Source organism: Pogoniulus pusillus, chromosome Z (assembly GCF_015220805.1).
Source record: "Pogoniulus pusillus isolate bPogPus1 chromosome Z, bPogPus1.pri, whole genome shotgun sequence".
In the NCBI taxonomy this organism is placed as follows: Eukaryota; Metazoa; Chordata; class Aves; order Piciformes; family Lybiidae; genus Pogoniulus; species Pogoniulus pusillus.
In genome coordinates, this window is record NC_087309.1 from 9,455,702 (window position 1) to 9,472,074 (window position 16,373).

The 16,373-nt window shown below is 44.7% G+C and overlaps 1 protein-coding gene across 1 annotated transcript in view; it reads left to right on the top strand.

Annotated features, from left to right (window-relative positions):
• The first annotated feature begins 280 nt into the window (after nt 1-280).
• The window catches only part of RANBP3L (RAN binding protein 3 like), a 69,901-nt gene continuing 53,808 nt past the window's right edge, over nt 281-16,373 (top strand). The window contains exon 1 of the mRNA XM_064140489.1: nt 281-801. Within this exon, the coding sequence (XP_063996559.1) occupies nt 558-801 (244 nt within the window). The 5' untranslated portion in view covers nt 281-557. The remainder of the gene's footprint in view (nt 802-16,373) is intronic.

The window sequence follows — 16,373 nt, forward strand, 5'->3', positions numbered from 1 at the left end:
GCTGCCTCAGCCGCCAGGCGGCACTCACGGCTCCAGCAGCGCGGCAGCCGCCAGCGTCTGCTGCCGTGGGCCACGACCCTCCCCTCCCGGCACACGGCGCTGCGCCCACGCGTAACAGCCCCCTGGCGTTCCCTCAGCCCTGAACCGCTGCCTCCCCGCCCGCCCCCGTACGTTCATCTGCTCAGTTTTACATTTCCCCTCCCAAAGGCCAGCCCCCAGCTCAGAACGAGCCCGGAGCTGTCACTGTAGCGCCGGCGAGCCCTCAGTCCGCCGCGGGCTGCTGTGGGGAGCGCCCCCGGCTGCGCAGCAGGGTTGCCCGGCGGCCAGGGTCGCGGCGCTCCGCTGCTTCACGGTTACGGCGCGGCCGTTACCGCCCAGTGGCGGCCGGCAGGGCTGCTCGTCTCGGAGCCTCACTGGCGGTGAGGAGAGGCGGCCTAAGGAATAGCTAGTAAGGCTAAATCCAAAGTTCTAGACCCAAATACGACTTGTCTGTATATACTATATACGTACACGATTACACAAATACAATCTGCGAAGGTATTTCCAAAAACCTCATAATGAGAAACCAGCCAATTCCTGCTTGCAAAGGGACAGTTTTATACACAGGTATACGGTGCTTCTCTGCAGGCTGTGACGTTTCAGTCAGACCTGGGCACAGTGTGAAGGCTAAGCCTGACCTTCCCAGAAGAAGAGACTGGCTCAGCGACCCCTGGGCTCAGCGCCTCCAAGGACAGACTGCCAGCAGGCCCTGCCTCGGTTCCCGTAGCAGCAAGTTAAAACCCAAGGACGAATGCTGTGCAGGTAGGTTTTGTTGGCTAATAACTTTCTCATGTTTCCTGTGTTCCCCCTCCAAAGAGATTACTGAGGAGGGTAACACAAAGATTGTACCTGGTTGATGGCAGTGTTGCGGGTGATGCAAAACCAGGGCTTGGCTGGTTGTACTTTCTTTACTACAAGATCCTAGGAGTAATCTGGTAAGAATCTTCTATTTAGATTTTAATTGAGGAAATGACACTGCTCTACCTGTAGAGCACCCCAAAGCAGTTTCTCTGTGTTTCCCACAGCAGGTGGGAACGGTGCTTACTTTCCTGGATGCTCCAGGGAACAGCAAGCACCTCTTTTCCTGGGCATTCCAGCCTAGTGCATCTGCGAACTGAGAGCACAACTGGCTTGGTCTAGCTCACCAGAGAGCTACCTGAATACAGCAGCAGGTAGCAGAATCCTTTATCATCCTGGTAGTGAGCAGAGACAAGAATTAAGAACGATTCATGTGAAATGGTAGTAATATTTTAAAAGAAGGTGAATAAAGAAACAAATGCTACTATTAAGGACTTTTTGCAGGTGATGCCACTAACTTATTTTAACCATGCAGGCTGATGAATGAACCCAAGCCAGCATGCACTGTTTGATTCATGTGCCATGGTCTAGTTGACTGGATAGGGCTGGGGGATAGGTTGGACTGGATGATCTTGGAGGTCTCTTCCAACCTGGTTGATTCTATGATTCTATGATTCTATGATCCTATGATTTAGAATTCAGACCTGATGCACTGACTGGTGCACCTTACAGTGCTTGGGCTAATTTATCACTCAACCAGCTTTCGGTGTGTACTTAGGCACACATAGCCAAATTTATTTACATGCCTAAAATTTAAGGACATGTTCTGGGATCATGGCCTCATTACCAATATAGTTCAATTTCTGTACAAACCCCTTGTTCCTTCTATCTGTTTTCTAAGGATTTATTTTATTTGGTATTGGTGCAAATGGTAAAGTTTTATATGCCTATAAATTTTATTGTCTTCGCATTGAATATTTTACAACCTTTTATGGTGGATTAAAAACGCTGAGAACTGGGATGTTGGAAGCTTTAGTGTGTGTAGAATAATTTTTGGTTACATTGTCATAGTCCTGCTTTTGCAATGACAGAGTTGCCTCTGGCATTGCATCACTGCTAGAACAATACTGTAGTGATGAGACCCAAAAACATTTTCTTCACTCTAATGTTTGAAATAAAGCCATCTTGTCTGTCAGTTCTCCCAGACATTATGTTAAAATATTGCTGGGATAGGTTTTTTGTTTTGTTTTAGTGCTTATCTTGCCCATATAAAGATGAAGACACTGCATTACAGAGATGAATATGACATATATGCTGTATTTATAAACACCTTTGCAGGCTGTCGGCTGAGTTTCTGTAGCTGAAGGGTAGTATGCCAATTTTTAAATTTCATATGCCATGCTGTAAACCCACAGTGGAAGCTAAAAGTGGTAAAGAGAACTGTTTGATAGAAGAACCCTTTCCACACTGATGAAGAGTGCTTTATTTAGAATGTGCAGCACTGAGAAGAGTGATTGAAAAGTGAATGTACATGCCTTAAAATGTCACAGCCTGATTCCACTCAACTGTGCCTGGATGAAGAATCCTTGCTCTCATAACTGATGTAACTGGTGACAATGAAATTGTTTTATGTGGGTTATTAACTATTGATATGACAAAGAATGTGCAAGGTTGGAGTCTTACAGTAAAGGAGTCCTAGGACAAATTCTTCCAGAAGTTTTACTTTGCTGTTTCAGAGTGTGATGAAACTCACTTCTTTGATGATGTGCTCTCTGTTGATCCAAACAGGGATATGTTAAGTCATTTATCAGTTCCCTGAATGATATTTACATGTGTCTGTACAGGATGCTGTCTGAACCCAAGATCAGTGATGTGTGCTTCATATTTAATACAGAGTAGTTCAACAGCATGTGGCACTGGGTTCAGCAGCCTCTTTACAGGCAAGTACAGTCACTTGTGTAGCAGGCACAGCCAGTTCTATATATTTAAGTTCTCTAGAAGTAAAATTCTCAACAGTGTTGTTTCTCACAAAATTAAAGGATTTGTCCCAAATTCCATCACAGTATATTTGAAGTACTTTATTAATGTCAAAACTATTTCTTCTCATAAAATACTTCAGTGTGGGTTTTGACCAGTTATTTAGAACAATTTCTGTTGAATATTTGTGGACTATCAGGATTCTTAGGAACTTGTTACAGCTTTATTGATTCCCTGACATTCTTCAATATGAAGATCAGTTTGCTTACATGTCTGAAAGTATAGCTGAGACACTGTTTGAAAATTCTTTGCCTTTTTAGCAACTTGTGTCTGTGGTACTCTTCCTATGGAAAACCCTTCTGATTTGCATTGGAAATTTGACCAGATTAGAATTTTATTTGGTTTCCATTCCTGTTTTATTTTCCCTTTTTGTCTTTAGTTGTTACAGATTAGCATAAAATGGATTTAGATGCAAATTAATTAATCTTGTCTCAATGACTTAGGGAGAAAAAAACAAACAACAATCCACAAACAAAACCCAAACTAAACAAAAAGCCTGAAAATCCTGTCCTTGTAGCATTTAAACTGATCTTAATTTTTCAGAGTTGTCCTAGAAAGGATTGAATATGCCTCATACACATAAATTTTGAGTGTGAAGGGTAATAAATAAGGGTGATAAACAGGAATTTGGAGGTAGGTTTCCAGGTCCATGTTTAGTCTTAAATCAGTGGCCTGATTTTCCAAAGGTGCTGAGCAGCCAGGTGTGCATGTGAGTTCCACTGGAGTTCCCACCTGCTCAGCACTTCCAGAAACAGACTTGTTACTCAGGATCAGCATGTGAAATTCTTTAAAGCTTTTTCTGTATGTCTTAAAGTTGGTCAACTTTTAAAAGTTGGATACCTGAAGTACTATTGAGGGCATTCTGATTTTCCCTTGCATCAACTTATTTTAAGTTTTGACTGAGGATAGCCTTGCTTACATAGTGAGGGACCTGACACCCTGGCAGCAGCCTTATTGCACCCTCACTTAGTTGTGAACTTACTTGAATTTTTTTACTTCAGATTTCAGTGATTGTTAAACAGAAACTGTAGTTGTTCTGCAGGTTTGGAAAATCCTGTTCTTAGCCAAAAGGTTTTTACTGGTTTTCCACCTCTGGAAATACTGACAGATGTCTTTATCAAAGAAGAAACAATATTTAAACATGAGCCCAAGCTTGGATAGCAATTAATTTTATTAATTTATCCTACTCCATCTTTTCACTATATGAATTTATCTTCTGCTTGTTATTGCAGCTTTATTACCTGAGATACAGGTCTTTCTGTGTTTTTGCAGCATATTGAACAAAAATAGGCTGTATTAGTATACAGTTAACTCTAATGCACCTTGAGGCAACACATTAATGGATAATTGTGATGGTTTGGGGGTTACCCCGCCCCCCCACACTTTTGTATTTGCCCCAGCTAACTCAGACGGACCCTGGGAATATAGATGAAGCAATTTATTTACAGCTAGCAGAATTTACAAGCAGCTATTTACAATATATACAGTTATATACAATTATATACAGAAATATACAAAGGATAAACAATACAAAAGCACAACTCCCCTCCCAGAAACCTGAGTCCCCAGGAGGGGCTCTCAAACCACCCCAACACCTCCCCCCGGCCCTCTCAACCTTACCCCAGTTCTCAGGAAGAAGAGAGGTGCAGCCAAGAGGTTAGGGAGCAAGGTTAGTAGGAGCAGGGTTAATGAGATGTGACCAGGTCTAAGGCAAAAGCAAGAGTGAGAAACAAAATGGAGAATGTTTTCTTCTTCTTCCCAGAGTTCTCAGCGTAACTGTGAGAGAAGTTGACACCATGTTTTTAATTCCACTGCCCGTTATCTAGTTCTGTTACCAAAACATTCTCACTTGCTTCAAACTAGCACAATCCACCCCTGTCTACTTCGCTCAGAGTATCGCTGAGAATTATCTAATCTAATCTAAACCAATATTTACAATAAACCAATATATACAAGTTCAGTTCACACTTCAATCAGATGTAGGTGATTCAAAAGCTCAGAACAGGGACTCCCAGGTGATGTTGGGTTCGTGCTCACGTATTGTAGATTCTATTGTAGATTCTCTCAGTGTTGGGCACCGATGCTACCTAGAACAGAAAACTCCTAACAGCTTGAATTTAAACTCTCTCAGCTAAGGTTAAATTTCTCTGTGGAATACACTGGATTTCACCATTCTCCTGCATTACCCAGTATGTATGACCAGGACCTTCAGCAGAAACTACCCCTCGAACAGGTTTCCTTTCGCCTGAAGGAGAAAATACCCAAACAGTTTTCCCTAACAGATTCTTCTCACGTACAACAGGAACTTTATCACCATCTACTGTTTGGACCAAATCTGATTGTGCAGGTCCTGCTCTGTTTACTGAACCTCTACTATTTACCAACCAGGTAGCTTCTGCTAAATGTTTGTCCCAGTTTTTCAGAGTTCCACCCCCCATGGCTTTTAGGGTGGTTTTCAGCAAACCGTTGTAGCGCTCAACCTTCCCTGAAGCTGGTGCGTAGTAGGGTATGTGATAGATCCATTCAATACCATGCTCTTTGGCCCAATTTTTCACAAGATTGTTCTTGAAATGAGTACCATTGTCTGACTCGATTCTCTCTGGAGTTCCATGTCTCCACAAGATTTGTCTCTCCAAACCAACAATGGTGTTACGTGCAGTAGCATGTGGAACTGGATAGGTTTCCAACCATCCAGTGCTGGCTTCTACCATCGTTAGCACATACTGCTTACCAGAACGAGATCGAGGTAAAGTGATGTAGTCAATCTGCCAGGCTTCACCATACTTGTACTTTGACCATCTCTCACCATACCATAAGGGCTTGATTCGCTTAGCCTGCTTAATAGCAGCGCAAATGTCACAGTCATAGATGACTTGGGTGATAGCGTCCATGGACAAGTCAATTGACCTATCGCGAGCCCATCGGTATGTTCCATCTCTGCCTTGATGTCCAGATGAGTCATGGGCCCACCGAGCTAAGAACAGTTCACCTCGGTGTTTCCAATCAAGGTCAATGTCAAGTTCAGAGTTGGTATCAACTTGAGCAATCTTAGCAGCTTGATCTGCCTTCTGGTTGTGTTGATGTTCCTCAGTGGCTCTGCTCTTAGGCATGTGTGCATCTACGTGCCGCACCTTCACTGGAGTTTTCTCCAGCCGTGCATCAATGTCCTGCCATAGATCAGCACACCAAATAGGCTTTCCTTTCCTCTGCCAACCATTCTTCTTCCAGTCCTTCAGCCAACCCCATAGAGCATTGGCTACCATCCACGAGTCGGTGTAGAGGTAAAGGATAGGCCAACTTTCACGTTCAGCCACATCAAGAGCAAGTTGAACAGCTTTTACCTCAGCGAACTGACTGGATTCTCCTTCGCCATCTTTCGTTTCGGTAACTCTCCTGCTAGGACTCCAAACCGCTGACTTCCATATTCGCTTGTTCCCAACAAGACGACAGGAACCGTCTGTGAACAAAGCATAGTTCTTTTCCTGATCAGAGAGATCACCATAGGGAGGAGCTTCCTCAGCACGAGTTATTTTCTCCTCCGGAGGTTTGGAACAGTCTGTGCCTTCCGGCCAGTTGGTGATCACCTCCACCAGACCAGGTCGGTCAAGATTACCCATTCGTGCTCGCTGGGTTATCAAAGCCATCCATTTAGACCAGGTTGCATCTGTGGCATGATGTGGTGATGAACCTTTGCCCTTGAACATCCAGTTAAGAACTGGCAGTCTAGGAGCTAAAAGCAATTGTGACTCAGTTCCAATCACTTCAGAAGCTGCTTTCACTCCCTCATAGGCTGCTAGAATCTCTTTCTCAGTTGCAGTGTAATTTGTCTCTGAACCTCTGTAACAACGTCCCCAGAAACCAAGTGGACGACCACGTGTCTCATTTGGAGCTCTCTGCCAAAGACTCCAAGTTGGACCATTGTCACTGGCAGCCGTGTAGAGAATGTTTTTAATGTCCGGACCAGATCTCACAGGACCCAAGCCCACTGCATGGACTACTTCTCGCTTGATCTGATCAAAGGCTGCTTGTTGTTCAGGTCCCCACTCGAAATTGTTTCTCTTACGAGTCACATCATGCAGAGGTTTGACAATCTGACTGAAACCAGGAATGTGTAGTCTCCAAAATCCCACCACACCAAGGAAAGAAAGTGTGTCCTTCTTACTGGTGGGAACTGCCATGGTAGAGACTTTGTTAATCACATCCTGAGGAATGTAACGGCGACCATCCTGCCACCGCACTCCCAGAAACTGAATTTCTTTGGCAGGTCCTTTGACCTTGTCTCTCTTAATGGCAAAACCTGCTTGCAGCAGAATGTCAATGATTTTGTTACCTTTCTCGAAGACTTCCTTAGCAGTTTGGCCCCACACAATGATGTCGTCGATGTACTGGATGTGCTCTGGAGCTTTACCTTTCTCCAGTGCATTGTGGATGACTGAGTGACAGATGGTTGAGCTGTGTTTCCACCCCTGAGGCAAACGATTGAACTGGTACTGGATTCCTCTCCAGGTGAATGCAAACTGAGGCCTGCACTCCTTTGCTATGGGAATAGAGAAGAAAGCATTAGCAATGTCTATGGTTGCATACCACTTAGCCTCCTTCGATTCCAGCTCGTACTGGAGTTCCAGCATGTCCGGCACAGCTGCACTCATGGGTGGCGTCACCTCATTGAGGGCACGAAAGTCAACTGTCAGTCTCCAGTCGCCCGTAGGTTTACGCACAGGCCAGATGGGACTGTTGAAAGGTGAATGAGCTTTCTCGATGACAGCCTGATCCTCCAATTGACGAATCAGCTGATGAATGGGCAACAAAGAGTCACGATTAGTTCTGTACTGCCTATGATGAACAGTTTGAGTTGCAATTGGCACTTCCAGGTCCTCTATGTCATGATGTCCCACAACTGCAGATTCATCAGAAAGTTCAGGTCTAACAGACAATTTCAATTTATCATCCTCAATCTCTACAGATGCTATTCCAAAAGCCCATTTGTGACCTTTAGGATCTTTGAAACAACCTTGTCTCAAAAAGTCAATTCCCAGAATGCAAGGCGCATCAGGACCAGTTACAATAGTATGTTTCTTCCACTCTTTACCAGTTAAACTGATCTCAGCCTGTACCTTAGTTAACTCTTGAGATCCACCAGTGATTCCAAAGATAGAAATGGACTCTGTCCCTTTGCAATTAGATGGCAATAAAGTACACTGAGCACCTGTGTCAACTAAAGCCCTGTATTTCCGAACTCTTGAACTGCCAGGCCACCTAATGAATACATTCCAATAGAATCGGTTCTCTCCACTATCCCTTTCCTCCTCCTGGCTGGAGGCAGGGCACCCCTAATGCTGAACATGGCATGTGGGGTGTACACAGTGATTGGTGTTGTTGTGAGAGGAACTGCAACTGTTGGAACAATTGCAGTTGCTCTCGGGAGCTGAAGAAGTGACAGCTACTTTCCTGGCATTATTGCCTCTGTTTCTGCCACTCTGCAGTTCCCTGACCCTCTTTGAAAGAGCTGAAGTAGGTTTACCATCCCATTTGTTCATGTTCTCACCATATGTGTCACGCAGAAGTATCCACAGTGACGCACGTGATTGCTGCTGTCTGGGTGGAATTTGTCTCCTCCTAGGCTGGAATTGCCTTGCAGGAGGTGGGCGTCTGTTCCTGATTGCAGAAACATGCACCCATTCAGATGATGCAGGAACGGTATCCTTTACCAGATTGGTAATGTTTTTGAGATCCTCCTTCAGTTCTTTCATGGTATCTTTAAACTCTGTAGTCATAGTCTTTATGGCACAGATTATACCAGAATGGGACAAGCTGTCCTCAATCTGCCTGAGCTGGTCAGTGAATTCACCAACAGTGAAAGATCTTCCATTATCACTCCTTGCTAGGAATTTACTGGCCAAGATGTTAGCATAGGATGAAGGAGCAAGCTTAATCAGCTTCTTCATGAGACCTGTTCCCAAAGGAATATTGTCAGGCTCATGAGTGCCATGATCTCCATAAAGCACTTCCTTCACAGCAAACTCCTTCAGAAGCTTAATTCCCTGCTCAACGGTGTTCCACTTCTTGGCAGCCCATGGCAAATCATCTCGGGAAGGATATCTCATAGCCACAGCCAACAAAAGGCGTGTCCACAAGCTAACCCTACCAAGAGGACTTGCTAGGTGTTTGTCCACTCCACTCTCCTTAGTGAGTGGTCCCAGCTGCTTGGCAGACTTGTCTCCTACCTGCAGGGCATTAGCACCAATGCCACGGCATCTCACTAGCCAGCTTAGGATTGGCTCACCTGATTCCCTTGTGTATTCCTTCCTAACTTCCCTGACCTCTCTGAGTGGATCCTTGGAGCCTTGGATGTCATCTTCCTCCTCTTCTTCCTGTTGTTCTGGTGGTGCCTGGCCTAACACAATCTTCCTCATAGCATTCCTAAACTCATGGGAACCATCCTCTCTCCTGGCAGCTAACCTCACAGCACTCCTCTCACTTGAGTATTGTTGTCTCAGCACATCTACAAGGTCTCGCAGACTAACTGCCTCCTCTTCCTCCTCTTGCTGCTGATCACCAGATGTCCCCTGTCTTACATCCTCCTGCGAACCACTCTGTGTTTTAGCTTTTGCCTTAGCAGGTGCCAGAAGGGCCTGAGCAGCAACAGACTTGGATGTGTCTGCTGGAGGATTTGAATCTTTAGGAGTCTGACTTGAAGGGTTTGAATCCTTAGGGGTCTGACCTGGAGCTTGTGAGTTCAAGTCTGCCTTGCTTTTAACAGGAGGATTTTGGTTCTGGCCTGCTGGCTGGGGGTTCAAATTGGCTGAGCTGGTGTCTTTAGGATTTGGACTGACTGGGCTAGCGTTACCAGCACTAGTAGTATTATTAACATTAGTGGGATTATTTGCCTGTCCTCCTGGGATGCCTGCCAACCCTGATTTGTTTTCATTTTTACTAGGAACATTCTGATTTTGGGTACCTGCCTGTGCTCCTGAGGCTCCTACCGAACTCTGTGGATTGTTGTTGTTTTTGTTATCAGTGTTTATGTTAGTGGTGGGAACACTGGCTGTGTTCCCAGAACCTATAGAGGAGGGTGGAGAGGCTGGCAAGGGGGAAGCCGATAACTGTGTTCCCTTGTTTTGCTGTGAAAGAGACTGCTTCTGAGACACAGAATTTTTCCTAGCTCTTACAGAAACTGGTTTTGAATTTTTCACCAATAATGCCAAAATTAATATGAATATTAAAATCATGAGGCAAATATTAAAAACTGTGAGAAGAAAAACAGTTTTACACGAGCATGTGCCTATACAAACAGTTGGAATTCCTGTCTTAGGCTGAATAACTCTCATTAGAGCCATATTTAAAGCAGAATTTCCATTGATTGTCACATTATTGACCAGAGCTCCTGTAATGTCCTTGGTAATATTCTCAGAGATATTAAAACCAGCATAACCAAGAATAAAATCACCCCAGCTCCAGAACATATCTGAAACCTTAGCTTTAGCCTTATTATAAGCCAGGTCAATGAAATAAGCAACAATTTGACCTTTTAACCAACTAAATGCCAAGAAAACAAAACCAGACCAGAGCAATGCACCAACCAAATACAATAGCTGCTTGATTAGCTTCATCTTAATTCCCAGAGCTAATTTCCACTCACTGAAATATCTAGCCCCACGTTGGGAAAGCCAATTAAAAAATGTGATGGTTTGGGGGTTACCCCGCCCCCCCACACTTTTGTATTTGCCCCAGCTAACTCAGACGGACCCTGGGAATATAGATGAAGCAATTTATTTACAGCTAGCAGAATTTACAAGCAGCTATTTACAATATATACAGTTATATACAATTATATACAGAAATATACAAAGGATAAACAATACAAAAGCACAACTCCCCTCCCAGAAACCTGAGTCCCCAGGAGGGGCTCTCAAACCACCCCAACACCTCCCCCCGGCCCTCTCAACCTTACCCCAGTTCTCAGGAAGAAGAGAGGTGCAGCCAAGAGGTTAGGGAGCAAGGTTAGTAGGAGCAGGGTTAATGAGATGTGACCAGGTCTAAGGCAAAAGCAAGAGTGAGAAACAAAATGGAGAATGTTTTCTTCTTCTTCCCAGAGTTCTCAGCGTAACTGTGAGAGAAGTTGACACCATGTTTTTAATTCCACTGCCCGTTATCTAGTTCTGTTACCAAAACATTCTCACTTGCTTCAAACTAGCACAATAATTCATCAAACAGTGTATTAAAAAATAATACCCTTTTTTAGTAGAACCATGCTAATGTCTGGATCCATGTTAGTCTGTTGTTGCTTTCTTCTTCTTAATGCATATTGCCACAAAGTAGGAGACACATTCTTTTGCTTTAGTGCTTTTTCAAGCATTAGCTCTAAACAGCATACATTCATCAATGGAAGAGGCAAAGTAATGCAAAACTACCTCTGTGGGTGTAGCAACCAAAGTCACATTAAATGTAGTTTTCTTCACAACATCTCTGTCAAGCTATTTTTTTTTAAGCAAACAAACCAAACAATGTTATGTGCAAGAATTTCTTATTGCTTAACTGCATTTGGTTTTGAGTTCTATGACTTGGGAACCATCAGTTTAACCTTTAACATCACAGTGCAGAAGTGTGTCTGCTTTTCTTTCTGGCAAGTGTAGCAGCAACATAGAAAGCTAGTAAAATTCATGTTATAGTATATTGAAACTTAGAATAATAGAATCAGAGTTGGAAGACACCACAAGGATCATCTAGTTCAAACTCCCCTGCCATGGGCAGGGACACCCTATCCTAGATCAGGCTGACCAGAGCCTCATCCAGTCTGGCCTTAAACACCTCCAGGGATGGGGCCTCAACCACCTCCCTGGGCAACCCATTCCAGGCTCTGACCACGCTCATGCACAACAACTTCCTCCTCACATCCAGCCTGAACCTACCCATTTCCAGCTTTGCTCCATTCCCCCTAGTCCTGCCACTCCCTGACTTGCTAATACTATGTTATAGCCTTATCTTTTGAAAGGATTCAATGTTAATCTGATTATAATTTTTCATGTAGTAGTTTTTGTTTGTGGTGTAATGCTTTTTAGGATGTTGTGAGAAAAAGCTGGATACAGTTAAAGGTTTACTTAAGTCAGTGTATTATTTGGAGGTTTTTCCCAGGACTTCATTCCATTTGAGGAAATTATTATTTATTAGAAGTTATTTTCTTCTTATGACTGTGGAGGGTTGACCCTGGCTGGACACGAGGTTGCGCACAAAACACTCTATCACTGCCTTCCATACCTGGATGGAGGAACTTGATTTGTTACCAATCAAATTGGAGTAGGATACTGAGACATTAAAAACAATTAAAAAACAAAACAAAAACAAAACAAACAAAAAAAACCCCAAAATAAAACACCAAAAAAATCCCCAACCCCCTCCCAAACAAGCAAACAAAACCAAAACCAAACAATCAAATGTAGAAGAGGACAGGGAATGTGGATTGTGGACAGTTCATCACATGTTGTCACTGCTGTGCCTTTCTCCTCAAGGAGAGGACTCTTCACACTCTTCCCCTGCCTCGTTGTATGTGCTGTAGTCCTCCAGTAACAGACTGCTCCAGTATGGATCCCCCTTGAGGTCACAAGTCCTGCCACCAAACCTGCTTCAGTGTGGGCTCCTCTCCACAGGACCACAGGTTTGTCCAGGAGCCTGCTGCAGTGTGAGCACCCTACAGGGTCACAAACTCCTTGGAGTTCGTCCACCTGCTCTCTCATTAGGTCCTCCATAGGCTTCAGGTGGCTATCTCTTCAACTGTTCATCTCCACCAGCTGCAGGGATTAGCTTGCCTCTGCGGTGGAGGGGCAGCAGCCCCAAAACGGAGGCCTCTCTATGCCTCTACATGCCTGGATATATTTTTCTGCCAGGACCTATGGCAGTAAACAGGTTGTGTAACACACACATGCCCAGCCCGTGTACCCCTGGGGTCCGCCCAGGTAATCCCCTATTGGGAGGGTCCAGGCAAACAGCTACTGCCTATTAAGGTAAGGTTCGGCTTACTGCCAGCCTGATTGGTCACTTTAGATGTCCAAATGAGCCACGAATCTTGGCTCAGAGTCTATAAAGAGAGGTGCAAAGGAGCACCATGTGTTCAGAGTGTTCAGAGCGTTCAGAGCATTCAGACTCAGCTCTCTGATCCACATAGCAGCACCCTGCTGCCCTGACCTGCTTGCATGGCCTAGACACAGGATCAGGCCTCACTTGCAAACATTACTGAGGCTCAGCCCTCTTGCATCGATCTTAAGGCACAGTTAAGCTGTCTGTGAACCCTTTGAGAAGCAGAGCACATGCACACCTGCACTTCATACATATATGGGGAGCTGAGAGCCCCCTGCTTAAGCTCAAGAGCAGCCGTACATACTGGCTGCTATCTTGCATTTAGCTACGGAGCTCAAGTCTCCCTGCAGCCTGGCAGACCCTGCTTGCCCGGCATATACTGCTTATCAGCTGTCCTGTAAGCCTGGAAAATTCTGGGCCCAGCAGACCCGTTTCCAGATAGTCTGCAAACCTACAAACAGCCTGCTAGCTGTGAGACCATGTTAGAAGCTGCACGGACAAATCCTTCTCCTGCATCGGGAAATCCTGCCAGCTGATCATCCCTGGACACATACTGCATCCAGAAGCAGCAGCATCAAGGCAGAGACCACTTCGCCAGGAGAGAAGGTCAGAGAAATCCTGTTTACCCCAGAGACTGGGAGCACCTTATTATGCCCCTGCAAGCCGGGACAGACTCCAGCTTTACCAAGACCCGAACACTGGGCACAAGCTGTGACAGAATTCCAGGAGGGTGATTAATGATTAATACTTAAGAGCAACACATTTAAGCAAGCTTTAATTCCTTTGTAATTTAAGTTACCTCTGTCTTAAGAGCAGACACAATTTCAGCCCTTGCTGGGCAAACAGTATAGTTGTTAAGAGGCATTAAGCCTAAGGGAATCTTTCTCTCTGTCTATAGTTGTTGATAATTTGATATTTCAATTTAATAATCAATCCCTGTAAATATATCCCAAGCTGTTTTCATAACTTTGCACATAACAAACTTAATTTCATAGTGGTTGGGGGTGGTACAAATTTATAAATATTAATTTTAATAAATAAGTTTATTAAAAAATTAATACCACCTCAAATTAATTTCTCACCTCCTCCTAACAGAGGAGGAATAAGAGAAACCCCTCCACGACATATTGAGTGCACCCTCAGCAAGTGTGCTGATGACACCAAGCTGTGTGGTGCAACAGACAGGCTGGAGGGAAGGGATGCCATCCACAGGGACCCTGGACAGGCTGGAGAGGTGGGCACAAGTCAACCTCATGAGCTTCAACAAGACCAAGTGCAAGGTCCTGCATTTGAGTCGAGGCAATCCTAAGCACAAATACAGGCTGGGCAGTGACTGGCTAGAGAGCAGCCCTTAGGAGAGGGACTTGGGTGTGCCAGTGGATAAGAAGCTCAACATGAGCCAGCAGTGTGCACTTGCAGCCCAAAGGGGCAACCAGATCCTGGGCTGCATTAGGAGAAGTGGGGCCAGCAGGTCGAGGGAGGTGATTCTCCCCCTCTGCTCTGCTGAGACCCTACCTGGAGTACTGTATCCCCTATTACAAGAAGGATGTGGATGTGCTGGAGCATGTCCAGAGAAGGGCCACGGGGATGCTCAGAGGACTGGAGCACCTCTGCTATGAGGAGAGACTGAAAGAGTTGGGGCTGTTCAGTCTGGAGAAGAGGACGCTCTGAGATGACCTTATTGTGGCCTTCCAGTATCTGAAGGGAGCCTACAAAAAATCTGGGAAGGGACTTTTTAGGCCATCAGGGAGTGACAGGACTAGGGGGAATGGAGCAAAGCTGGAGATGGGTAGGTTCAGGCTGGATGTGAGGAGGAAGTTGTTCAGCATGAGAGTGGTGAGAGCCTGGAATGGGTTGCCCAGGGAGGTGGTTGAGGCCCCATCGCTGGAGGTGTTTAAGGCCAGACTGGATGAGGCTGTGGGCAGCCTGATCTAGGATAGGGAGTCCCTGCGCATGGCAGGAGGGTTGGAACTAGATGATCCTTGTGGTCTCTTCCAACTCTGACTGATTCTACAGCTCTATGAATATCTGAGAAACTTAGATATTTGGAAAACGATGCATAGGGTACATATATAATTAATGCAAATCTATTTTTAAAGCTGTCTTAAAAATGGCCTGATCGCAAAGATCTTACCGGTAAGCTAAATGAAAACCTTTTCAGCATTTACAAGAGGTTTTCTTGGTTTGGATAGAAGCAGCAAAGAATGTAAAAATGATAAATGATGGTAGCAGCATCAGCAACCTCTGACTAAACCTAAAGACAGCAGGGAGGTTTTCCCTTCGGTTCAAAAATTGGTTGGTGTGGTCTATATTTTATATTTACTGCAGTGTCAAAATAATAATATTTATCTTTGAGAGGTACCACTATACTCTAGTTTCACTTGTAATCAACCAGTTACAAATGCTTCTCCAGGAACTTCTAGGATTTAAACTATTAATGAAATGTTGGTTGTTTAAATTGCAATAAACTTTCCTAATTCCTGGAAACTCCCTACTGCCTTTTAGAAAAAATTAACCGTTTCAGAGAGTCAATTCCTGTTTCACAGCAAGTCACTGTTTGCTAATTCCATTGTTTGGGGTAGTAAACATACCTTTAAAATATTGCTGACTTAATTCAGTGATGATACAAAGGGTTTCCTCTGTGATTTGTTTGGGTGTTTTTGTTTTATTTTGCAATGAGACAGGGGGAAAGGCTGTTACATTGAATAGACGCTCTTTCGGTGAGATAGTGTTGTTTATGTGTGCGGCTCCCCTCTAGTGAATAAAAGTGGAATTGCTCCATCTCATGCGATGCCTGCAACCAGGTTATGGCAATTTTCTTCAACAATGACAGTTAGCTCACTTTTTGTGTGCTTTTTCTGTTAAGGGCAGACTAGACCTTCACTGTAAAGCATGCCAATTTCCAATACTGGAATAGGTTCCCCAGCAATTTGTTGAGGCACTGTTGCTGGAGACATTCCAGAACAGAATTGATGTGGACTTGGGCAGCCTGATCCTGATCTCGCTGGGCATATCTCTGTTCACTGCAAGGGGGCTGGGCAAAATGACCTTTGAGGGTCCCTTCCAACCTGATGCAATCTGTGAATCTGTAAAGTTAGGTAAATTCAGTCTTTTGCAGATACATAATGCCCAAATAAATATCACAGTATCATTAGGGTTGGAAGAGACCTCATAGATCATCAAGTCCAACCCTTTACCACAGAGCTCAAGGCTAGACCATGGCACCAAGTGCCACATCCAATCCTGCCTTGAACAGCTCCAGGGACGGCGACTCCACCACCTCCCCGGGCAGCCCATTCCAGTGTCCAATGACTCTCTCAGTGAAGAACTTTCTCCTCACCTCCAGCCTAAACCTCCCCTGGCGCAGCCTGAGGCTGTGTCCTCTCATTCTGGCGCTGGCCACCTGAGAGAAGAGAGCAACCTCCTCC